We start from the raw sequence: 25852 nt of genomic DNA on the forward strand, positions 1-25852 counted from the left end.
TAGTTATCACCAACACTTGGTTCAGACACCACAAAAGACGCAGGTATACATGGAAAATGCCAGGTGACTCAGGAAGATATCAGCTAGATTATATCCTGGTTAGACACAGGTTTAGGAACAGTGTGATAAATTCCCACAGCTTCCCGGGAGCGGATGCGGACTCAGACCACAATTTAGTTGTTATGAAATGTAGCGTACGTTTTAAAAAGATAAGGCAGGGGCGGCGAGTTAGAAAATGGAATGTAGAAGCATTAAATGGGTTGAAAAGAAAGGAATACAAACAGGCGGTAGAGAAAATCATGGAGGACGGTAAAGAGCTAAGTACTATTGAAGAAAAATGGGAATGTATCAAAAAAGGGTTGTCTAAAGCCGCAAAAGACACTATTGGAACCGTTAACGCTAAAAGGACTCGTAAACCATGGATCACGGATGAGATGATTACAAAAATGGATGAGCGGCGAAAATGGAAGAATATAAATACAGAATTAGGCAAAATGAATTACAAAGAATTGAACAATAAATTGAGGCGGGCAACAAATAAAGCAAAGGAAGCATGGTGGAAGACGCAGTGCGAGAATATGGAAAGTCTGCAGAGGAAGGGGGAAATCGGTGCGCTTTACAGCATAGTTAAATCTTTATCAGGAAGTAAGAAAGGGAGATCAACGATAGCAGTTAGAGATAAGGCCGGTAAGGTAATAGTTGACGCAGGAAAGATCCAAGAGAGATGGAAGGAATATGTAGAAGAATTGTATAGTAAAGAGCTTAGACCAACAAAGTTAGACATTGAAAAGGAACATGACGTAGAGGAAGATAGCTTAGGTCCAGGCATACTAGACAATGAGATAGAAAGGGCATTAAGGGAGATGAAACTAAATAAGGCCGTGGGGGTAGATAACATTCCCGTGGAACTTTTGAAATGCTTGGGTAAATGTGGGAAGAAGAGGCTATATGGGCTGATCCGTAGTATTTATGAGGAGGGAATCTGGCCGGAAGACTTTGTGAGATCAGTTTTAGTTCCTATTCCGAAAAAGGTAAAGGCCACGTCATGTGAGGACTATAGGACAATTAGTTTGATATCCCACGCAGCTAAGGTTGTTCTCAGGATCATAAACAAAAGGATAGAGAGTAGGGCAAATGATTACTTAGGGGATGATCAGTTTGGGTTTAGGAAGGGGAGAGGTACGCGTGATGCCATTGCAGTAATGAGATTATTAATCGAGAGGAATATAGAACACAACCAGGAGGTATTTGCCTGTTTCGTAGATTTCGAAAAAGCGTTTGATAGAGTAAATTGGGAAAAATTAATGCGTATATTGCAGAAAATAGGAATAGATTGGAGGGATAGGAGGCTAATCCGCAACCTGTACATGTCTCAGACTGCTCAGGTGAGGGTGGGAAACGGGGAGTCAGGATGGGCAGTGTTAGGAAGGGGTGTAAGGCAGGGTTGCCCATTATCACCGTTGCTGTTCAACCTGTACGCAGAAGAAATGATCAAAGAGGCATGGGAAGAACTCGAGGTAGGAATGAAAGTGGGCGGGGAATTCGTAAAATCAGTTAGGTTTGCTGATGACCAAGCTTTAGTTTGTCAGTCAGCCAAGGGGCTGCAGGCATTGCTGAGTGAATTGGAAATTCAGTGCGACAGGTATGGGATGAGAATCAATATTAATAAAACAAAGGTTATGCGATTTTCCAGAAAGAAAAAGGCCAAGCTTAACATTAAAATAGGAGGGCAAAAACTAGAGCAGGTAGAACAGTTTACGTATCTCGGTAGTGTTTTGGACCAACACGGTCACAGTAGTAGGGACGTAAGGAGAAGAATTGCGCTAGGCAAAGAGGCTTTCACAAGGAGGAGGGAGTTGATGACAGGGACTTTGAGTAAGGATGTTAAGAAAAGACTCGTAAAAACTTTGATATGGAGCGTAGCTATGTACGGAGCGGAAACGTGGTCATTGAAGCAGGAGGATAGACGTAGATTGGAGGCTTTTGAAATGTGGGTGTGGAGAAGAATGGAGAAGGTGAAATGGACAGAGAAGAAAACAAATGAGGAAGTACTTGGTATGGTGGGCGAAGAGAGGGGTTTGTTGGGAGCAATCCTATGGAGGCAGGAAAAGTGGATGAAGGGGGTGTTGACCGGCAGTGGGATGTTGAAGACTGTGATAGAGGGTAGAATGTTGGGCAAAAGAGGAAAGGGAAGGAACAGGATAGGGTTGTTGGACGGGATGAAGGGAGGAAGGAAGTACTCAGAGATGAAGAGGGACCTGATATAGAGTAGGATGATTGATTTTGTGTTTTGTTGGGAGTGATAAGGTGTTTGTTTGGTAGTTGTGTCAGTCCAAAAACCTACCTTAACCGGTAGATTACTTAAAAAAAAAAAAAAAATATATATATATATATATATATATAATATACAGGTTGCGGCAACATAACTTCCTTTTTAAAGGGTTTTGCGTTTGAAAAAAGGAAGTTATCTTGCCGTACCCTGTATTTAATTAAGAATAATAGCTAAGGGAGTAAACCAAGACTGGAAACATTTAGCTTCAATACATGCATGTTATGTAAAATTTTGAATTTTAATTGATCACATATTGAATGTTGCGGCGCAGAGTCCTGCCTGCAACGATCCTCGAAAAAATGTTTTGTCAGCCCCTAATACACTATTTTGACCAATAATGTATGTGCATATTGGAGGAAACTTATTAGCCGCGTTCTTCTTCGCATTTGCGTGCGACTCAATCCGCAGGGGCTCCTGGCTAGCATACTAGAACTACACTACAGCTTGAGTGTTAGAAAACATGCCATACCTTATCTCTGAGCACTCCCTCAACTTGGCGGCCCACGACCACGTAATTTTCTTTTGGGTCCTCCTGCTACGGACCTGATTTAAAGCTGATCGTACCATCTAGATCCTTGGCCTAACTGATTTCACGCTAATGGGTGGATGGAGAAATCTACCTTCGGGATGACGCGTTCCCTAATACTAATATTCGATATTACGGGATCACGAGGACGCACAGCTTTAGTTTGCGGTTGTGTGGGTAGCAGGAAAGTTAAAAGTGGTCTTAAATAAAAACTAGGCTGAAAAATATTTTACATACCTGTTAGCATTTTATGCACTTTCGAAAACTCGCTCTTATGGCTCTACTTTTTGTCCTTCGTTCAAGTTAACCACAAGCCTTGAAAGATAGAGGAAAGAACTCCATTCGATCACCACTATGGAGCGTCCTTGACTTTCTGATGTTTTTGGCTTCCTCATAATGTTTCATTTTCCCAGTTTCTCTTCCTCATTGCCAAACTCAAAGGTTTGGGACGCCTAACTTCGATTTACAAAATATTCTCAAGGAATAGCAAGGAAATATTTTATTGGTACCATAGGCGATAAATACTTCGGAGTTATGGTTTATATTGTTTCTTTATGGTGTCTAGTGATCATCGCCCAAATCATACCGAATTTACCATCCCATTTGTAGCTTTAAGTTTGCATTTTGAATTTAGGAAATTATTAGGTTGATAAAATAGAAGTATTTGTAAAAAGGGAAGTGATGACGAGTACGTTAAATAAAGGCATAAAGAAAATATTGGTAAAATCACTAATCTGGAGCGTAGCTCTGTACGGAACCGACACCAGGTCTTGGGAGGCCAAAGGATGAGTGTAGATTTGAGGTTTTATCATTTGTGTACGGCTGAGAAGAGTATAGGATGGACGGAGAGGAAGATCAGATATCAGATGACCTTAATGCTACACAGCGTGGGTGCGACGCTGGGAAATTAGAATAAAAAATAAAAAAAGTGAGTAGCGATGAATTTTTCGAAAAAAGAACAATTCCCTCCAGAACGCCTACTTCATCGGGAACATCGAAATGAAATGTGTAGACTCGATTAAATACTTAAGCGTTACCGTCACTTACGACCTCTCCTGAGTGAAATATAAATAGGGGATATGCGGACAAGCAAACAAATAAATAGTATTTGTTGTCAGAGTACCGGATAAATGTGATGAAAAGGTCGTAGTGTCAGATCATAACTGGCTATATTCTCATTGACGCTGTTTATTTCTGATGGTTTTAAAGTATAGCGAAATCAATCAAATCAATCCTTCATATCCAAAATTTAGGCTTAAATTTGGATTTTGTTGAAATTACCTTTTACCCAGCTAGTTTTCCTGTGAACTGTTGTGTTCGCGATTATTCTTAATACCTTATTATTCCGTCATGCTCAAATTATTTATCAAAAAATCCATAATTGTTCTTCTGAGTGCATTGTTTGTAAATCCCTCGACTAACTCCATGTTCCTGTTTTTAAATTAGGATTTATTAAAAGAGTACTGGGTAAATGTAATAAAAAGGTAAGGAAATTTTATCTTTCGCTGGTTAGGCTTCATTTAGAATATGCTGCTAGCATATGGGATCTTCACGAAGTTGGATTGATTGCCGGATTGGATCGCGTGAAGCATAGAGGAGCTAGATTTATAAAACGTGGTTTTCATAAACTTAGTAGTGTATCCAAAATATTAGAGCAGCTAGGCTCGGAATCACTCGCGGAGCGAATGTTAAGTTACAGTTTTGATCTCTTGCATAAATTGAAAGGATATATCTTTGGCAGTGATGTTGAAAATGTACTATTACCCACATCGCACTACGGTAGAAGAATTCATGTCAATAAAATTAGAGATATTAAGTGTTAAACTGATAAATTTAAGATGTCCGATTTTCCAGGAACAATAAGAGATCAAAATAACATTGCTCGACCGGGGTAGGGTCATGTTCAGCAAAATGTATTCTGGTGTGTGTTCACCCCCTGCCATACATTATTATTAATAAGTAATCTACCGGTTAAGGTAGGTTTTGGATGGACACAACAACTAAATAAATATTTTGTGACTCCTAACAAAATGTAATCCAGCAACCTACTCTAAATCAAGTCCCTCTTCTTCTCTAGGTACTTCCTTCCTCCCTTCATCCCGTCCAACATCCCTATCCTGTACCTGCCATTTCTGCCCAAACTTTCCCCATTATTACAGTCTTCAACATCCTACTGTCGATCAACACGCCCTTGATCCGTTTTTCCTGCCTCCTTAGGATTTCTCACAACAAACCCCTCTCCTCGCCCACCATACCTAGCACCTTCTCGTTTGTTTTCCTTTCGGTCCATTTCACCTTCCCCATCCTTCTCCACACCCATATTTCAAAAGCATCCAATCTACTTCTATCCTCCCGCTTCAGTGACCATTTTTCCGCGCCTTACATAACTACACTCCATATCAAAGTTTTCACGAGCATTATCTTAACATCTTTACTCAATGTCCCTGTCATCAATTCCCTCCTCCTTGTAAAAGCCTCTTTGCCTAGCGCAATCTTTCTCCTTGCGTCTCTTCTACTTGTGCCATGTTGGTCAAAAACACTTCCGAGAAATTTAACTGTTCTACCTGCTCTAGTTTTTGCTTTCCTATTTAAATGTTTAGCTTAGCCTTTTTCTTTCTGTGGAACCGCATAACTTTTGTTTTATTTATATTGATTCATCCCGTATTTATCGCACTGAATTTCCAATTCACTCAGCAAAGCTTGCAACCCCTTGGCTCACTGACAAATTATAGCTTGGTCATCAGCAAACCTAACTGATTTTACGAATTACCCGCCCACTTTTATTCCTACCTCCAGTTCTCCCTATGCCTCTTTAATCATTTCCTCTACATGCAGGTTGAACAGCAACGGTGATAATGGGCAACCCTGCCTCACACCTCTTCCGAACACTGCCCATCCGGACTCCCCGTTTCCCACCCGCACGTGACCAGTCTGAGACATGTACAGGTTGCGGATTAGCCTCCTTTCCCTCCAATCTATTCCTATTTTCTGCGATATACTCATCTGTTTTTCCCAATTCACTCTATCAAACGCTTTTTCGAAATCTACGAAACAGGCAAATACGTCCTGATTGTATTCTATATTCCTCTCGATTAGTGATCTCATTACTGCAATGGCATCACGCTTGCCTCTCCCCTTCCTAAACGCAAACTAATCATCCCCTAATTAATCATTTACCCTGCTCTCCATCCTTTTGTTGATTATCCTGAGAACCACTTTAGCTGCATGGGAAACAAACTTATTGTTCTGTAGTCCTCACATGATGTAACCTTTATCTTTTTCGGTATAGGAATTAACACTGATCTCACAAAGTCTTCCGGCCAGATTCCTTCCCCATAGATGCTACGAATCAGTCCATATAGCCTCTTCCTCCCACATTTTCCTAAACCTTTTCGTAGTTCCGAAGGAATGTTGCCTAACCCCCCGGTCTTATTTGATTTCATTTCCCTTAATGCCCATTCTATCTCATTGTCGAGTATGCCTGGACCTAAGCTATCTTCCTCGTCGTTGCGTTCCCTTTCTATATTTAGCCTTGTTGGCCTGAGTTGTTCACCAAAGAGTTTGTTCTCTATATTCTTTCCATATATCTTTGATCTTTTTTCTTTCTTCTCTTATCTTAACCGACTAATCTCTTACTGTTAGCATAGTCCTTCTCTTCTTACTTCCCGATTGTGATTTAACCTTACCTGTGATGTGCCTAACCATAATATAGTTAAACCGATACCTTTCCGTGTCACCTGGCATTTTTCATGTACACCTCCACCTTTTGTGTTGTCTAAACCAAGTGTTAGTGATAAAACCTGTCTCCTACAGAACTCAATTGCTTTCTCCCCTCAATCATTCCTCGTGCATAATCAATTCAATTAAAATAATCGTGGTAATTCAATCCCTCTTTGGTGAATGGTCTTCTCCTGGGTCGATGTATCACTCTGTTCCAGCCTACTTAATTGTCTTCGTGCCCCTACAATCCCTGCGACCTTAATATCTGAGCACGTCCGACCGCGTTAGGTTAATATTCGGGTCAAAATTAGTTTGGTGTGTATTTACCTCCTGTCACACACCCTAACGGTGGCTTCTAGGGTACTAAAAGATCAAGATCGACGACGAAGATTTAGATTTGGTGGGAGGGAAGGGGAAGGTGTTATGGAGACTCTGATGGAGACAGAGAAATTGCGCGGAGGAAATCTGAGGATAAATAGGTCGTTAAAGATCTTGTTAGAAAAGAGAATGAGAGGTAAGTGATGTAGGGGAAATAAGAGAGAGTGCTTTTTGGACATCAGGAAGGCAAATGGAAGCAGCGGAGAACTGGAGAAGGAGTTGCCGTATTTTCCTATCGATAACGTGCGCGTTATCAACATAAAAATGTTCAGATGATCGAAAAAATGACGATGCGCGTTATGCAATGAAAATTGAAAATATCCAAACATAGATGTATTTTTAAACAAACACATCCGATATAAACGAATTTTTACACACTACATATAATTTTTACGCGCATGTGTATATATATATAGTATATATATATATATATATATATATATATATATATATATATATATATATATATATATATATATATATATATATATATATATATATATATATACTACCTTGATCAAAAATTTCCCGGAATTTATTCAGAAAATTAAAAATACAAGTTTATTCATCTAAATCTATATTGTCCCCTTCAAAGTAATCCCCATCGACTGCAACACACTTATGCCAGCGCTTGATCCAATCCTCGAAACATTTTTTATATTCGGTTTTCGGTATGTCCATCAGTGCTTCCTGCGATTTTTCCATTACTTCCTCTCGGCTGCTAAAACGCGTTCCCCGTAATGGTTTTTTAACTCGATTGAACAGAAAGAAGTCACAGGGAGCCAAATCAGGTGAATTCGGTGGCTGTTGGATGGTATTTGTTGCATTTTTCGTCAAAAAATTACGAATAATGATAGCACTGTGCGACGGTGCGTTATCATGGTGCAAAATCCACGAGTTTTCTGCCCACATTTCTGGTCTCTTTCGGCGAATTGCTTCACGCAAACGTCTCATAACGCCCAAATAATACTCTTTGTTTACTGTCTGGCCTTCTGGCAAAAATTCATGATGCACTACACCGTTGTAATCCATGAAAACCGTCAGCATTGCCTTCTTTTTTGACTGAAAACGACGTGGTTTTTTTGGTCTCGGCTCATTTGGTGAACGCCATTCACTTGCCTGATGTCTGGATTGCGTGTCGTACTCATAAACCCACGTCTCGTCTCCAGTAATGATCCTTTTGATGAATGTGGGATCGGAATCAGCCTCGCAAATCATGTCTTTTGCGACGTCAACACGGTCTCTTTTTTGCATGAAATTGAGGTCTTTTGGCACCAACTTTGCTGCTACACGACGGAAACCCAAATCATTAACCACAATGTCTTGGGCGGATCCATAGGCAATGTTCAAGTCCTCCGCTATTTCTCTGATGGTTAATTTGCGGTTATTGACCAACATTTCTTTTACTTTATCAATTTTTTCACCGACTTTCGATGTCGATGGTCTGCCACTGCGTTCATCATCTTCGATTGACTCACGACCACTTCTGAACCGCTCGTGCCACTGGTAAACGACCGTTTTTTTTAGAGAATCGTTGCCGAAACACTTTTCCAACATTTCCGACGTCCGTGCGCCACTAAATCCGTTTTTTACGCAAAATTTAATACAAGTTCGTTGTTGCAAATTTAAATCCATTTCTGCAATTGTAAAAAATCGCCAACACACACAGAGATAGATGTACTCTTGGCTACGTAACTTTTGCAAATGTCAAGTTATGACACTAAGATTTAAAGGGAATATCAACAACAGATGTACCAATTTAACAAAAAAAACAGAACTCAAATCGGAACGATGGGAGCGCCACACGGTGGTTATTCCGGGAACTTTTTGATCAAGGTAGTATATATATATATATATATATATATATATATATATATATATATATATATATATATATATATATACATACACACACACAATGGGACGGCACAATAGATCACAAATAGAATAGCAACATTTAAAAGGACACTCACACGGTAAATTGTTCGAGCTTTCGGCCCTCTCAGAGGTCATGGGTGCGCGCGCTTTATACATAGGGTGCGCGTTATCGATCGGAAAATACGGCAATGCTGGGCAACCAAGAAATTCACGCGATGCGCACAGCGATGTTTTACATTTATTGGGCTCCGCCAAAAACTTGCGTTTAATTTGTAAATGATTTTGTCGTGGTAATTAACTTTGAATGATTTCAATGTCTTTCGAGAGATGATTCGTCGCTCATCCTCATGATCACTCCAAATCATACGTCGTTGAAACACATCATTAATGAAAATACATAGACAATATATTTTTATTATTATTTACGGAATTCTATCGTATGCCACCACTATTTTTGTGAAGTTGAACATTTTACATTTAAGTTTTACCTTAAATTTCCAAGGCTCAGTGAACTGATAAATTATTTTTTGAATATTCTTCATGGTGGCCACAAATCTTCAAAATGAGGAAAACTATTCCATCTAACCCCTCGCTTGAAAACCGCGGCTAGTCTCATTGACTCGTAGAAAATGTACAATTCCTCAATGATCTCTTTTGAACGCTGCCGAATAGCACCGTGCTAAAAGCAGAAAATCGCCCACTCATTCCATATATGAAGAACTTCAGTGGCAGCATGGGATGTGAGGCCATATTATGAGATATTTCATTTTGAAAACAGCCGCCGAAGGCCAAAGAGACATACCGTTACCAAATTGATGATTTTCCCAGTTGGACTATTTATGAAATCGTTTTCGCCAAATCTGTTATTCGACAATTAAATCTCCTTAATTTTTCGATCTGTTATTTCTGATTGAGTAATAATTCAATTAAATATCTTTTTACAATCGAAGGTCTGGCTCGTTAGACTATTTTCATCCAAAATTGTGTATGACGTTCCATACAACTGATAGTATACTGCACATACTGCTTATGTGTACTATGAACCTAATACTGCATCTCCGCCGCTAGATTGTATACGAAACATACTTAAGGCCTACTTAAGGGTCTTTAGGCGAAAGATATTTTGATATATTTTGCATGGACATATGCTCTATAAACAGAATCGGTAAACACAAGACTTAACTTTATAATGTGGTGACTCCATTTTTGCAGTTCTGCATCCAGGGAAGCTTTTTTGATTGATGAACCAAAATTTTCAAACTAAGAATGAAAAAAAATTTCAGAGGAATGGACGCAGCTCATATTAAAGATTAATTTCATATTTTGACCAGCAACATTAAGGGTCAAAATGGATTATAATATTTAAATATAAGTGCATTTTGTGAAAATATCTGGTTAAAATGGCATGCAATGTTGCAAAGCAGTTGGAGGTTATTTTGCTAAGCAAAGTTCCTTAACCAAAATTAACTCCAACTTGCCATTTTCTATATTTCCAAGTTTTCTATTTGAAATAGTCAAGTCCTGAACTACATTGTGCAAAGTTAAGCTCGCCATTTATTCCTCACAGTCTACTGTATTATTTTTATATATTACTTATAAATGTTCTGCCAACTGTTGATACCTTGGCCAAGAGAAATTCAGCGAGACTATATTACTATTGCCCAGGGTCATCCAAGTATAGTTATACTTTGAATTTTATAAAGCGTGAAGCTTTAATTGTTTTTGTTGCCAATTGAAGATCAGCTTTGAGGAAATTCATTTGGTTTACTTGTTGAGGAGAGGGTTTTTATTTGAATTGTGAAACTTGAATATTCTTACTTTTCCTACAGAGCAGCACCCAACTATTAAGCCACACTTCACTTTATTTCATCTACTTTGTACTTACAGGACCCCCTGTTTGAACTTTATTAACCACCAACCATGTCTGTTGAAGTCCAAGCTTCTATCTCCAATGGAAATGCACAAAAGATGACAACCCATGATGATGACATACGCCACCTGAGAGAATGGCTGCCAAAGCAACCTCATCTCCCTCCGATCACAAGTGAGGAGAACCATTTCATTTATTCTGAGTGGTGTGCTGGATTAAAACTTCTGGAATTCAGTGCTGAAGACAATTTCATTTGATTAAAAGAAGGACACCTGTCTCTAGTATATATGTTGTTGATTCCTTGCCTCAAGAGCAATTTTAGTTTTGAGGAGCTTATTAGCATGAGGCTTAAATTCATTATCAAAATGAAGTTTATCAGTTGCTGAGAGAAATTGAAGCTTTGCTGCTTGGGAAAAATTGAGAAGCTCATTTTTTCCCCATATTGCAGAGAGCTATTCAGGAATGAAAGCTCAAATGAGGAAAGAATCACATGATTTATGCCAATATTATTGGTCTTGTTGAGTTATAGCGATTCTAGTAAGACAATCTTCATGGAATAAGAATTCCTCCAATATTTCAATGCTAACCTTCAAACCTCTTGTGGTCATGCATTCTATCTCATTACGTATATCAAATTCAAAATAAATATTTATAACTTGGGGGTATGGTAGTTCATTGGGCCTTTGACTAAAGGGCCCAAGATTAATTCTCAAAGATGCCTCTGGGACTCACTCCACTCATTCTGTGTGATTTTTCGGGTACCCCATCTTTATAGGAAATCATAAGTGGCACAGGCAATGAAAATGATCCCCTTCCCCAATGCATGAATTTCACATGACATTGTGCTTGCAATTAGTGTTAATGAGCTCTAACCTCACTAATCAAATCTGGCTTTAGCGTGTTTACTGTGGTGTACCATACAGCAGTAGCAGTTACTTGCAGGGTACCGTGTATTGGTGTAAATCAGGATGAGTTCCCTTTCATTGACATAGTCAGAATATTCCAAATCCACATGTTTATAATTTGTCGAATTATTTTGTTACCTTTTACACTATTGCCTTGCCTGAGGAAACAAAGTAAGAATCGTAGAGGTACAATTATGCTACAATGTCGATAACATTTTTTACAATGTTTATGGACAGATCATAATTATAGCTTTAATCAGCTGAAAATCAGCTGAAATCAAATAAATGGCATCAGAAACTTAATATTCTTTCTGGATTGAGTGAACCTTGTGTCGTTTATTTCAACCTGCTAAACTGCTCCACGCTATGTGATAGTTAGGAAAGATAAATTTATTTCTTAGTCATGTGCTGTAATTTAGAGACATTTACAGTAATAAAAATGAATATTTTAGGAAGAAGAGGGATACAATACAGCAAATAAAGACCCCACAGTGTAGAAACTACAGTGCAACCGCTAAAATTGCCTTAGCAGAATATGATTGTGCCAATGGACACCATTCAATGGCTGAAAAACACAACATAGATAGAAAAGGTGTTCAACTTAAACGAACACAGCTCCCTTGATCTCTCAAAACCTTAAAATCTTGCTTAGTGTTTCAGGGCTCAATTATACCTCTCACTTGGAACTTGAAGTACATGTCATCATATTTGTGGGAAAAAACAAAGTCTCAGTTAAGCTTTCAAATTTCATAAGAACACCACAGAAGCTAGTAAGATTGCATGTGAAATGAAAATTTTGAGGGCAAATTACCACTCAAGAGCTGGCTAGTTACTGCAGATGATGAAGAGGTTAAGGTTTTTGCAGAATAGTATGCAGAAACTACCACTATTGTATGAAAATAATATGCTTAGTTGTCAGCATATTATCATTCATCCATGACAGTGGTAACAGTCCCCATGCGGTGAAACTGATTATGCTGACCACATATGTGGGATATGCAGTATAAGTGGAAAGAGAACTTAGTTTTTTTAAGAGAAGCAAAAGAAATAGAACAACTTTTATTCAGTGACCATAGTGATATAGCCTCACCCAAAGACCATAGCAACTGCCTCCTTTTTCTCCATTTATATTCTTTCCCCACCATCCTTCCATCTCCTCTGTCATCAATCCCCACTCTTTCTCACCCTGATTTAAACATCCATCTCTCCCTCCTCTCACAAATGCCAGCCATGTATGAATCCCTCTTCTCTGAGTACTTCTAGACAGTCCTAACACTAATCTGTTTTGGCAGGCCCAGTTCTCCATCTGTGAAAGAGTGGTGGACAAGAAGATCAGTTTCAGTCGAAAGCACAGACAATGGAAATAAAAAAATTGTATGCTAAGTATCACAACTGATGGAAGGGACCTACCACCATGTATAATATTTTAAGAGGAAAACTGTCAAATGATGTCTCCTCTTGGGGTTCATGAAGTCTCAAGAGAGAAAGGGTGGATGTCTGAAGGCTTTGTGAGAGGTTGTGTGAAAGTAGTTTAGTGGAGAAAACCAGGGGCTCTCTCTAATATGCTATCTGTATTTGTGCAAGATTATTTAAGCACCACTTTACTGAGGAAGAAAATCAGCTAAAAAAGACAGGTGATTTGAGCATGGTAAAATAATTTGTGGAGGCACACAAGCCTGCTAAGGTCACCAGATTTTGAAAAATATGCCTAATCCAGCCTAAAGAGAACAATAACAGATATACGTCTACCATGTTGATATTTCTTGTAATGATTTGAGCATGAATTGGGTATTGAATTGTTGTTTTAATTAATTTTCACAGATGAGCAGCTGTCAACATTTCTCCATGCTTGCTATAACAGTCTTGAGAGGACAAAAAAAACCATTGATCAGTATTACACCATTCGAGCTGCAGTTCCTGAATTGTTTTCAGGTTATAATCCTATGAAGCCAGAGATTCAAAAGGTTTTTGATACAGTGTAAGTTAAGATTCAGTGAGAAAGAGTTAAGTACATTTTCTTGCTTTACAGTTTAAGTCTCCTAAAGTGTGGTACCTATAAGAAATTTTAGGTGACTAATAGTTGGAAAGTTTTATTTTGAGATTTATATGAAGAATAGTGGGTTCAATTCCTGGACATGCTTCAGGTACCCTCAGTTTAACCCAAGCTGTATGATTTTTTGAGGAACAGATATTCTTGGGAAACTGTAGCTAGCACAGGGAAAGGAACTGGCCCTCCTACCCTGATGTGTGAATTTCACATGCCGTCGGGCTCATTGCTGAGTGAACTCTATCTTCACCTCTCAAGCAGACCTTTAGGTTGAAGACTGTAGTTGGTTTTTTATTGATAACTTGTAGTTGTAAGCTAAAAAGCACATTGAAAGCTCTTAGTAGGATTAATCTGCAAAGACCAATATATATGCCTGAATTTCAGTTTTTTAGCTTTGAGCACTAAGTGAAAGAAGGGCATGAGGAAGCAGGCATTAAGTAAGAAAAATATGTAGTCTCCTGGTGTCCTCATATTACTCAGGAATAAAAATGTTGACCACTTTTTCAAGGGTAAAAGAATTATCCACTAAGTTCAGCTATTTAAGGGATCGGGTCTCAGCCCATACCAACTCAATCTAGCTATGAACATGCTTGTAAGGAAGGCAAGGAGCAGATCACTATGGAGTACCCTGTTTGCAAATGACTTAGCTCTCTATAAAGAGTCTTGAGCAACAGAGGAACAGAAGTTGGAGGAATGGCGAAAACCATCGGGAGAGAAGGGGGTGAGGATTAGAGGAGCAAAAACAGAAAGCTAACTGGGTACGGTGCAACAGGAAGGTGGACTGATAGATGAAAGGAAAGTTATACAGGTGCTTGGAGAGAACTGTAATGCTATTTGGTGGAAGGTCTTTATGAGCCTTGGGAGAAGGATGAGGATGAATTGCTGAGATGAGGGTGATGAGGTGGATGTGTGGGGAAACAATGAGGCACAAGATAAGGTATGATTTTATCCAAGGTACAGTCATGGCGGTCAATATTGATATTAAACTACCAGCAAGAAGGCTCAAAAGGTTTGGAAATATGGAGTGGAAGAGCAAAGAGCATATTTGGAAAAGAGTGGAGAGGTTGGAAATTGTAGGACAGAAGAAAAGAAGGACCAAAGAATTATGGAAGGCATGATATAATCTTATGAATAGAGGATGGAGAAAGGAGGACGCCTAGATAGTAAGAAATGAAGGAGCTAGAGCAATGGAAACTATTACTCTTTATGCACTGAATTACTGAGAGAGGGCTGATTTCCTAGCTTCCAGAATATCTTGGGGAAATGCAAGTGGCATTGGGAAAGGGACTGGTTTTGTTACCCTAAATTTGATTATTTCATATGACTTAAGATAAGAGTGAACACTATTTTCACCTTTAATTATCAATGTTTGGGTTGACTGCTATAGTTTTGATTCATTCATACTTGTAGCTTTAATGGATATCTTATCAAACTTAATCTTGTCCACTACACTAGGTCTAAAGTTTCACCTAATACATTAGCTTTATGAAAATATTTCCATTCCCTACCAACTAAAGCCATGAAGTGGGCTGTCTTACTAAAAGATGTTTCTATGATGAGAGGTTTCACTGCGTTTCATTTATCTATTTGCATAAATGTATTCAAATGAAACTTTTTTGGATTGAAATAAAATACTAGGACTTAACTTAGGAAAAATAATATCTTTGCTTTCTACGAAATAAACTTAAATCGTCGACCAGTATCGTTACACTGTAACATCATCAGGACTAGTCCTGATGATGTTACAGTGTAACGAAACTGGTCGACGATTAAAGTTAATTTTGTAGAAAGCAAAGATATTATTTTTCCTAAGTTAAAAATGGAATTCTACAAAGTTAAGGCCTCAACCATTCAGTGCATAAAATACTAGGCTCAAAAAATATGCAAAAGGTTGTAATGGTGCCATACAAGTAATTGAATTTTGGGAAATATGTACTACTTAACGCTACTAAAATATCAGTCCTACTTACTTCTTATTAAAAAACAGAACAATATTCTTACTCTGCCACTTTTTACTCTTGTTATTATTTTTCATTGAGAGAAAATCAACATTCCTATGATTTTTATTTTCAGAAACTTTGTTAGAGTTCCGGAAGCCACACCAAAAGGAGGATATCGTGTATACTTTGCCAGCCTGGCAAACTATGATCCACAGTTGTATGACTTTGATAATTCTTTAAAGGCATTCCTAATGATAACAGATGTAAATCTCACGGTAGAAAGTAAACTCCCGGGATATGTTTTGGTTTTAGATGCCAAAGGATTGACACTTGCACATATACCAAAGATAAATATCCCATTGGTTAAGAAGTTCCTAGTTTATGTTCAGGTAAGTTATTAGCAGAGCTGAGGAAGCTCTATTAAATTTTGCCCATAACCTTTACGTAAACAAGAGTTTAGTAGGAAGTCAAAACCCTTAAAATTAATCCTATTGTCTAATTAATTATGTAATCTTATAAGAAGCGTTATTAATGTAATGAATTTGTTCAAATGTTCATTTTAATGCTCAAAAAGGTCGATAAAATCCATCAGTAACTAATTTACCTTTGTGTTGCTGTTGCTCCTGTGAAAAATGTTGCTCTATACTATCATAACCATTATGATGCATGCATATTTGTTCAGTTCTTTTGTATTAACCTTACTTCGTCATGTGAGGACTATAGAACAATTAGTTTCATATCCCACGCAGCTAAAGTTGTTCTCAGGATCATAAACAAAAGGATAGAGAGTAGGGCAAATGATTACTTAGGGGATGATTAGTTTGGGTTTAGGAAGGGGAGAGGTACGCATGATGCCATTGCAGTAATGAGATTATTAATCAAGAGGAATATAGAACACAACCAGGAGGTATTTGCCTGTTTCGTAGATTTCGAAAAAGCGTTTGGTAGAGTGAATTGGGAAAAACTAATGAGTATATTGCAGAAAATAGGAATAGATTGGAGGGAAAGGAGGCTAATCCGCAACCTGTACATGTCTCAGACTGCTCAGGTGCGAGTGGGGAACGGGGAGTCCGGATGGGCAGTGTTAGGAAGGGGTGTAAAGCAGGGTTGCCCATTATCACCGTTGCTGTTCAACCTGTATGCAGAGGAAATGATTAAAGAGGCATGGGAAGAACTGGAGGTAGGAATGAAGGTGGGCGGGGAATTCATAAAAGCAGTTAGCTTTGCTGATGACCAAGCTTTAGTTTGTCAGTCAGCCAAGGGGCTGCAAACATGCTGAGTGAATTGGAAATTCAGTGCGACAGGTATGGGATGAGAATCAATATTAATAAAACAAAGGTTATGCGATTTTCTAGAAAGAAAAAGGCTAAGCTTAACATTAAAATAGGAGGGCAAAAACTAGAGCAGGTAGAACAGTTTACGTATCTCGGTAGTGTTTTGGACCAACACGGTCAAAGTAGTAGGGACGTAAGGAGAAGAATTGCGCTAGGAAAGAGGCTTTCACAAGGAGGAGGGAGTTGATGACAGGGACTTTGAGTAAGGATGTCAAAAAAGACTCGTAAAAACTTTGATATGGAGCGTAGCTCTGTACGGTGCGGAAACGTGGTCATTGAAGCAGGAGGATAGACGTAGATTGGAGGCTTTTGAAATGTGGGTGTGGAGAAGAATGGAGAAGGTGAAATGGACAGAGAAGAAAACAAATGAGGAAGTACTTGGTATGGTGGGCGAAGAGAGGGGTTTGTTGGGAGCAATCCTAAGGAGGCAGGAAAAGTGGATGAAGGGGGTGTTGACCGGCAGTGGGATGTTGAAGACTGTGATAGAGGGTAGAATGTTGGGCAAAAGAGGAAAGGGAAGGAATAGGATAAGGATGTTGGACGGGATGAAGGGAGGAAGAAAGTACTCAGAGATGAAGAGGGACCTGATATAGAGTAGGATGATGGATTTTGTGTTCTGTTGGAGTAATAAAATATTTGTTTGGTAGTTGTGTCCATCCAAAAACCTAACCTTACCTTAACCGGTAGATTACCTTAAAAAAAAAGGCATAAAATGAGAGAGAAATAAGTTGAGGAGAGGTAAAAATGTGAAGGGCAATTGCATATCTCATATCATTCAAAGTGACTGAATTTGCATGCAATGGTGGATGATGTAACCTTGTGGAACTCCTTCATAATGAAAAGGAAATAAAAACACTGCTATATCACACAAATATTAATTTACTGCAACTGATTTCGATATAGTTATATTATGGTAAACTATGTCGAAACCGGTTGCAGTATTCTTTCTGTTGCATTTCTCTGAATTTGGTTCTGGAAAGTCCAAATTGATAATGCTGGCTTCAATAAAAGTGCCTGTCATAGGCACATAATAACAAATGACACAAAAACAGAGTTTCTTACTCTGATGGAGAAGAGAAAACTCACCTCTATATGCCAGATAGGTTGAAGGTTAGGAGCCAGATGAAAGGTAGTTGGCACAGCATCTATTCCTTGGTGAGGTGGCTACCAAGGCACCTGACCCCAGTGGGGTGGTCTTTTGAGTGATGGTGTTACATAAACCTATGCGTTCATGAACGGGTTCCCATTATGGTAGATTTTTGTTGGAAACTAATTGAAAAATTAACATTCCACTCTGAACATCCAAATCATCTTTATTTTATCTCTTTTGAGCCAGAAAATGCTTGGAACAAATTTTTAATATTTTTTTTCCTCAAAATTTGAAGCTTTGAAAGATTGCTATGTTCCAGCCACAACTGAGTACTCACCATTCAAAGAATACATTTGTGTGTCATAATTGTTTTTGTTGATTTATTATTGATTGAGATAAGTGGGGGTCAATGCTCAACAATTACATACACAATAAATTATTATTAGTAAGCATTTGTTCATGAATACACTGTTGACATTTAAGAAATTTACGCTGTGTAATCGCAAACCGGATGTGCACATTGGCTGAAACTTTTCCTCGTTTTCCTTCTTTTTCTGATTGTTTGGTTTGGACAAATGTAATAGTGACCAGTTATTTTGATCCTACCAGATGCATCCACAAAATTTCCATGACTTGAAACCTCTAGAGATATGATCTTTTGCCTGATCACACTTTCTATTGCAATTTTATTGTTGTAATGGCATGTCACTTACTTAATTTTGAAATCTGTTCCCAATTTCTTGTCTTGCAAGCTCTTTGCACAGCTGTTGCATACATTTACTTTGCTGGTTGGTTTTCCTTGGCAAATTATTGTCATAATAAATAATGTATGAAGCCAGACTGTTAATATTGAGCCTATTGAAGGACATGATTTGTGGACATCTAAATGAGTGATATTGTGGCATGTACCTTGTAATCACCTGTTCTATAGTATCAGCACCTGCTTTATATTTATTATAATATGTTATTTATTATTTATTTTATGTAGCTTCTTTTTAGCATTGTCGTGAACAGCCATGTCTACACGTATTGTTAATGATAGATAGATAACTGCTTTGTTTTTCTTTGGCACATATTAGCAGAGCATTACTTTTTTGTGAATCCCAAATGCAGTAATATGCAGAATAGTATGCAGAATATGGCTCTCTTGACTGGTGTGGGACCATTACTTTTGGAATGTATGGCTTATTTATCTGCAAATTACCAAAATTTGTTGGTTTCCACAAAATTACGAATTTAGAAAGAGGTAGAGTAGTAAAAAAATTGTCCATGTCTATATTTCTGCCAATTTTGTGGAATGGAACTGCAAGTTCTCTAACTACACTTTCTGCTTGATTTTTATTTTATTGTTAGTTTTTTTGCTGCATAAATATTTTCTTGCCTAGGGAATACATTTTTGGCATCACAAATCCACCAAATTTGTATGCCGTATTTGGCTGGTTTTGATGGTATAAACTGCATAAATCTTTTACGTTTTCAATTAGGATAAAGCTGTCCAGTGATCATTAAATTCTCTGACAGTTAGTAAATTGACGCTGAATAAATATTCATCATCATCCAGAGATTCTGATAAACCCATTGGCCTTCAATGATAGAAATATCATTATTCAATTCCTTGCAATACTAATAGCAATTCAATTAAAGTGCAGAATTGAATTTAACTGTAATACGCACTATGTTACTGAAAGGCATGAGTATATAGTAATTAATTATGCCCATGTATTACTTTATAAAGGATGCCATTAGCTCTGTTATGATTACCTGGAATTTTTACTTGTTGGTGTGTTTCCTATACCTTCTTTTGATGAAATTTTTTCCTTGCATATTACCAGGAAGCCATGCCCATTCGGCTAAAACAAATCCATGTGATAAATGCTCAACCAATAGTGGACAAAATATATGCCATGCTTAAGCCTTTCCTCAAGGGTGAAATAATGGATATGGTGAGTGATTCAGCTTTTTCATCATTGCTGATAATAAACCTCTCAAAAACGCTGTGATAGTCCTAGCCTATTATGTATACATTGAATCATGAAGTAATGTCCTTGATGTATTTTTACCAAGTTTTTGGAAGAATCTTTTAAAAAAATAATTGTGGATCATAAAGCAAAACCAAACTTCTGTGGTGGAAAGGCCGATTTCAGAATAAAATGGAAATTTCAGAAGATGAAGAAGAAAATAAATACCTTTGGAGAACTTTATGAAGAGAATATCAAGTCAGCAGCTAATTTTAAGATGTGTATTTGAAATAGAATTGAGATCAGTTTGGGTCCAGCAATATGAGTTTGGGTTGTAAATAATAGCAGAAGTAATTCATGTTAGAAGGTAATTTGTGATAGAGAGCAGGGAAGATCCATTTGGAAATAATAAAGAGTTAGAGGAAACTGAGGAAGAATATTTATTTGAATTACATCAAGAATAATGAATGTTAGGAATATATTTTATACACTTATTCATGAGGAAGTTACTTGAACAGGAGAATTTGTTTGGTTAGATTCAGTTGTTCTTAGCAAATTAAGGACATCGGTCAAAAATAAAGACTAAGGGGACTGTAGGCTAAGTTCCAGAAGTTTCAAGGAATTTTCAAAAGAAATTTGGTAAGTAGGGCAAATAGCTATGCGGAAATCAGTGCGGGATTATGCAGCAATAAATGGTCATAGATCCCCTATGTAGATTTGAGGGACCCTAAAAAGCCTGATTAATGCAGCAAAAAATGTATTTATACTTACAGGCATTCATTGTATAATTTATCAAACTAGACTTATTTTATGGCTCAGTGCCCACCAAAATGACAGGTCAATCAGCACAGTAAGTATCCACCACCACTTGGTGGATATCCACCACCCCTTATATCCCTGGTTTTAAGGAGGAATGGGAAATTAAATATCCTTAGACATTAAATTAACCGAGTCAGAACGCAAACATATCAAAATATTAGACCATTAATGGGCATAAAAGAATGTGGCACAATGATTTCACAGATGAGCTTTCCAGTGGTAAGTCCATGTTTGAAGAGTGAATAAGAAATGATAGCCAAGGACTCAGAATGGTCACCACCAGGAAGAAGAAAATATTGAAAGCTTAGGGAAAACATGGAGAGTAGAAATATGCTTCATGATTAGGGATCGAGGCTTTGAATATGAGGATTGCAATGACATTTGCAAAGATGTTTAGATGGGGAGAATGCTGAGTAACCGCTAAAAAGAAGAAAGACCCTTAAATATAAAAGTAGAAACTTTATATAGAGATGGGTAATACCAGAATTCATTTGTTTGATTAGAAATAATCATCTTAGAGTGGACAAATTTGAAGAAAATTTGGGGAATCAAGGTAGAGACTGGAGGAACTGATATCATATTAAAAGCTGTTGTAGATTCGGATTGGTATGAAATGAAGGAATGGGTTGAGAAGTTTTATTGCAATATAAAAACAATTGAGATGGCAATGTAGGCACCAATTAGATGCACTGAAAAATAGTTGTCATCTAATTTAATTCATTATTATTTTAATTAATATTATGCACATTGAATATTTTCCAGATACAATTCCATAAACCTGGACACATGGAAACTCTTCATGAATATGTTGCTCAGGAGATCTTACCAAAAGACTTAGGTGGAAATTCTAAATCTGTTGAGATACTTCATGGTGAGTTGAACCAGCAGCAGGGTAACGTCCTTTTCTGCCAACTCAAAGCCTATGGGTTCGATTCCAACCATGGTGGGTTTCCCTCCACCTAAGGCTTGGGAAATTGTAATTGTGTCCATTGATATCATTGTTTATAGTCCGATGCCAAATTGCGCTGTTTTCGCACCAATGCCAAATAAATAAATAAGTAAAAGAAAAGGGCTACTTGCATTACTTTGGAAAAAATGCAAAAACAAAGGCAGTGATGGTTTGTTTTGGATATATGAGCGCCAGAGCTTCCATTTACATTGAAAGGGACAAGACTAACAGCACTATTGATAGACAAGATGGGTGGGTGAGAGTAGGAGAAAGGGAAGGAAGAATGACATAGCACAAGTGTTAGGATGGGGAACTGATGAGAAGGATATTTCCAAGTGAGCAAGGTTCAAGCCTGGTTCGGAGCATGCTTATAGAAACCAAATGCATGCCTAGTCAAAGGTTTGAACTGTAGTAGTATGCCCAAGGAGGGGAGGGAGGCAATAATTGAAATTTTAAAATAGTCTCTGAAATAATCACTTTACATAACAACTAATCTGTTGTTCACCAAAAAATAAATGGACAAAAATGCAAAATAAAAGCAAAGAAATATAAATTATAAAAAATACATAGCACTGATATACTTATAGCATATTTCTAAACCCTCCCCTTGTTAAGTATTGCAGCAAAACAGTTCAGTACTTCCTCAAATGTTTTTAGTCAGTCTTTCAGTATGCCAAACTAACAACAGTGGCACAATATTTGTAATAATCTGCAAAAGGCCTATGCCCAAAATGTATGCACGGATGGTGCATATTTTTGGTCAATCTTAAAGTGTTCTCCTTTATCCTTAAAAAAAATGGACACCAAATGTCTATATTCTTTGACTCATTGAGGTTCCTTTTTTCTTTTCAAGTTAAATGGTACCCTTACTGTCAATAGTAATGTGTTCTGCATCAGTCATTGATGTAGCTACTGCTTTCATTTTTACCAGTTGGAATCGTTGTGAACTTTTTTGTAGCTTCTAAGGACCCTTTAATATCTTGTGTACTTTTTCTTTTAAAATAAACTTTGAAGGGTGAATATAGACTTGGCTTGGTTCATATCAAATTCTCTAGGATCTGCACAATGTAGGACGTCTGATCCATCTTGATACCTCCCTCTGAAACTCTTTAAATATTCATTGACAAAGCATCACTAATAGGTCCAATGTTTTTTTTGTTTCCAAGACTTGGAATGGTGTTCTTTAAATTCGCCAATTTTTCCTCTCTCCCCCCAATCATATTATGCATCCTCAAAAACAGTTAAGATTCAATTGATACCATTATTGAAATAAACACACAGATGGAGAATGTGGTTGGCACCAATGGGCAAATTGGTGCCAACCACATTCTTTATGTTTTCTTTATTTATTATTCTTCTTTAGTTTTATTTATTTATTTTATTTGACAAATTAATTGGGAGAGATTGAGACTTTATGGCCCCTTCTTCCACCTTACACATAGATATTAAATTGAAGAAAATTACATGCACACAAGCCCTGGGTGGAGGAAGACCTACCTAGGTGGGAATTGAACCTGCACCTTCTGGGTTGCCAGGCAAGAACATTATCCTACCACCACCAGGGCCAACTTTTATGCCAGAGTTTTAAGTACTCTTGCCTGTTCTTAGCTGTCTGATGTAAGCCACAAAGACTTTCCTTCAACCTCCAGACATACTGGACTTAGTCTGCTATCCCATCCTTAAAATATCAAAGCTGATCTGAATACACATCATCCTTCAATGATGCATAAGGGCAAGATATTCTTATGTAATTGTAAAATGCATTCATTTGCCCATTCCTAAAACTTTTGTGCCACAATAATGAATTGCCTCCCTTTGATCCAAAACTGCTGTCTATTGCCATTACTGCTTCTCCTTTATTTTAAATTTTTTCTTCTTTGCATCATATCTACCACCTTAAAAATGGCTACCTTTATGGTAACATTGGCATAGGACACTCAAGGAACCATTACTTATCACATAATCTAAACCATTTTTCTTTATATCATGAAAAGACATCAGGTTACATGTTAAACCTGGCAATAATGAAACTCTTGGTCGCATGATTTTTCTGTAAGCATACCCTTTATAAGAGAGATATCAACTTCTCCAATTCCCTAAGCCCCCAGAGATTTGGCATCAGCAACACTCACAAAACCACACTATTTCAGTGCAAAAGTAGAAATTAGAATACCCTTGTACGGGGTGATGTACATGAATGCTCAAGAATAAAGGAGCCAATGGATAATTGCAAAGGATATTTATCTAGTACTCATACAGGGGCAGATAGGGGCACAATTTCCATAATAGCTGCTCTTACTCTCCTGCATAATGATGTCTTTCTATTTTGCTCATCTGAACTCAAACACTTATGCAGTGATATTCCCTCTCCTTTGCTCTGTAGATCAAGGTTACCTCTCCTACCAACTTTAACTATATGGTTGATTATATGGTTAATGATATTCCATTTTTAATTTTGTAATATGAATTTACAAAAAGGCTTAATTTCAGGTGAAATCAGAAAGAAGGTAGGGGAGAATGCAGAATTCCTTCAAGTTTTGGAAAAGACAGCAAAAGCAGATGAATCAAAACGACCAGGACAGCCAAAAGGGCATGGGGAAATATTTGGAATGGAGGGTTCATTTAGGAAACTTACAATAGATTAATGTGTAAAAGGTTCATTTGATCTATTTCACTTCAGTATACCATTTTGTAATGGAGTTGCAATGGCAATGAATGAGGAAATGGATAGCAAAAACATCCCTTTGCACTATGTGCAAACAACTTCAAACTTTTGGCATGAGTGGTAGTATGACATTGGGTGAAATAACTTAATCCAGCTGAAATAAAAGTCTACTGGCCTAGGTTTTGGCACCTTACAAGAAATACACTACTCTGAAGAAGTTCTTAATCAACTTTTATTCGCACTTGTCACTCCATGAAAATGGAGAATTTATGTTTTACCTGCACAGGTGTGGTTGCAACTTTTGTACAGTGACCTTAAAAATATTTATATAAATGGTTTTTATAATTGGTCTCTTTCTGTATATGATTGTTTTTGGTAATGCTATTGTATTTATATCCTGTTGATTTGTAAAATTGGACAAAAGCACTGGGGTTTACCCAATTGTTCACAAACTGCATAACTTCACTTGAGAAATGTAAAGATTAAAATACTATAAAACCAACGCTACTGATTTCATTAAGTGGGTTCACTGACTATCACCTGTAGCCTTGATGTTTGTTGATTCTTCATTTCTAAAGGTAATATCATTTTAATTCAATTTCATGGCTCATTCATAGAATTTGCTGTGTTTATTACGATTATAATGCAATGAAATTGTCTGCATACTGAGGGTTCTTGAGTAAGCTTATAAGTCTTAGGTCTAAGGTTGCATTTATTATTATTTTGTACCAGTGTTGCTTTAGTATCTGTTTATGTGGTTTTCTGGCTATCAATTAGCCAGATGTTAACCATGTGCTAGATTTAGACTATGTTAACTGTGTGCTTGCTTTAAAATGTTACATTGCTTGTATTTATATCTATGGTTATTGTTATTACTTATTGTTCACACAAATTGCTTTTGGCTAAATATATTTTTTTTAGTTATACATATCTTTACTGTGTGTCTAGAGTTGCAGTATAAAGTCATATATAGTAGTGTGTAGTCTTATTTGTGCACCCTTGCTTAGTATTGTTTGATACCATAGTCTTTCTTCTTCACATTTATCTAGGAAAAATTGTTTACTTTTTTCACTCTAACAGGAGGCCTTCTTTCTTCTGGGTTGATCTAGTTCCTGGCACTATTGCCTTAGTCTTCATGACTCTTCTCTTTTTCTTGTCACTTATTGATTCCTTTAATTAATTAATATGTAGTTTATTATACATTTTGCTCTTTATGCAGCAATGTATCATTTCTGTGAGTGATCCTGCCCAATACCCCATCTCATGCCACAATATAAGCCTCCATACATCAAATTCAACGCAAGTAGTTATTCTGTTTAAATGTATCCCATAGTCTGCATATCTCATAATTCCCAATTTTCTTTTTTCATATCTTGGCAAGATATGCCTGGTTTGGTTATTATTTGGTGCATTTTACTTCTTATTTAATCCCTAAACTTTT

At 37.4% G+C, this 25852-nt stretch overlaps 1 protein-coding gene across 1 annotated transcript; it reads left to right on the forward strand.

The window, feature by feature from the left end:
* Positions 1 to 10726: 10726 nt before the first annotated feature.
* Positions 10727 to 24913, forward strand: LOC139695183 (alpha-tocopherol transfer protein-like). The gene is made up of 6 exons (XM_071593854.1): positions 10727 to 10878; positions 13431 to 13587; positions 15730 to 15985; positions 19853 to 19963; positions 21560 to 21668; positions 24237 to 24913. The coding sequence occupies exons 1-6, from the start codon at positions 10755 to 10757 to the stop codon at positions 24389 to 24391; spliced, it is 912 nt and encodes a 303-aa protein (XP_071449955.1). The 5' UTR covers positions 10727 to 10754; the 3' UTR covers positions 24392 to 24913.
* The last annotated feature ends 939 nt before the right edge of the window (positions 24914 to 25852 follow it).

This window comes from Hetaerina americana, unplaced genomic scaffold, assembly GCF_022747635.1.
Source record: "Hetaerina americana unplaced genomic scaffold, ioHetAmer1.1.p SCAF_6, whole genome shotgun sequence".
NCBI lineage: Eukaryota > Metazoa > Arthropoda > Insecta > Odonata > Calopterygidae > Hetaerina > Hetaerina americana.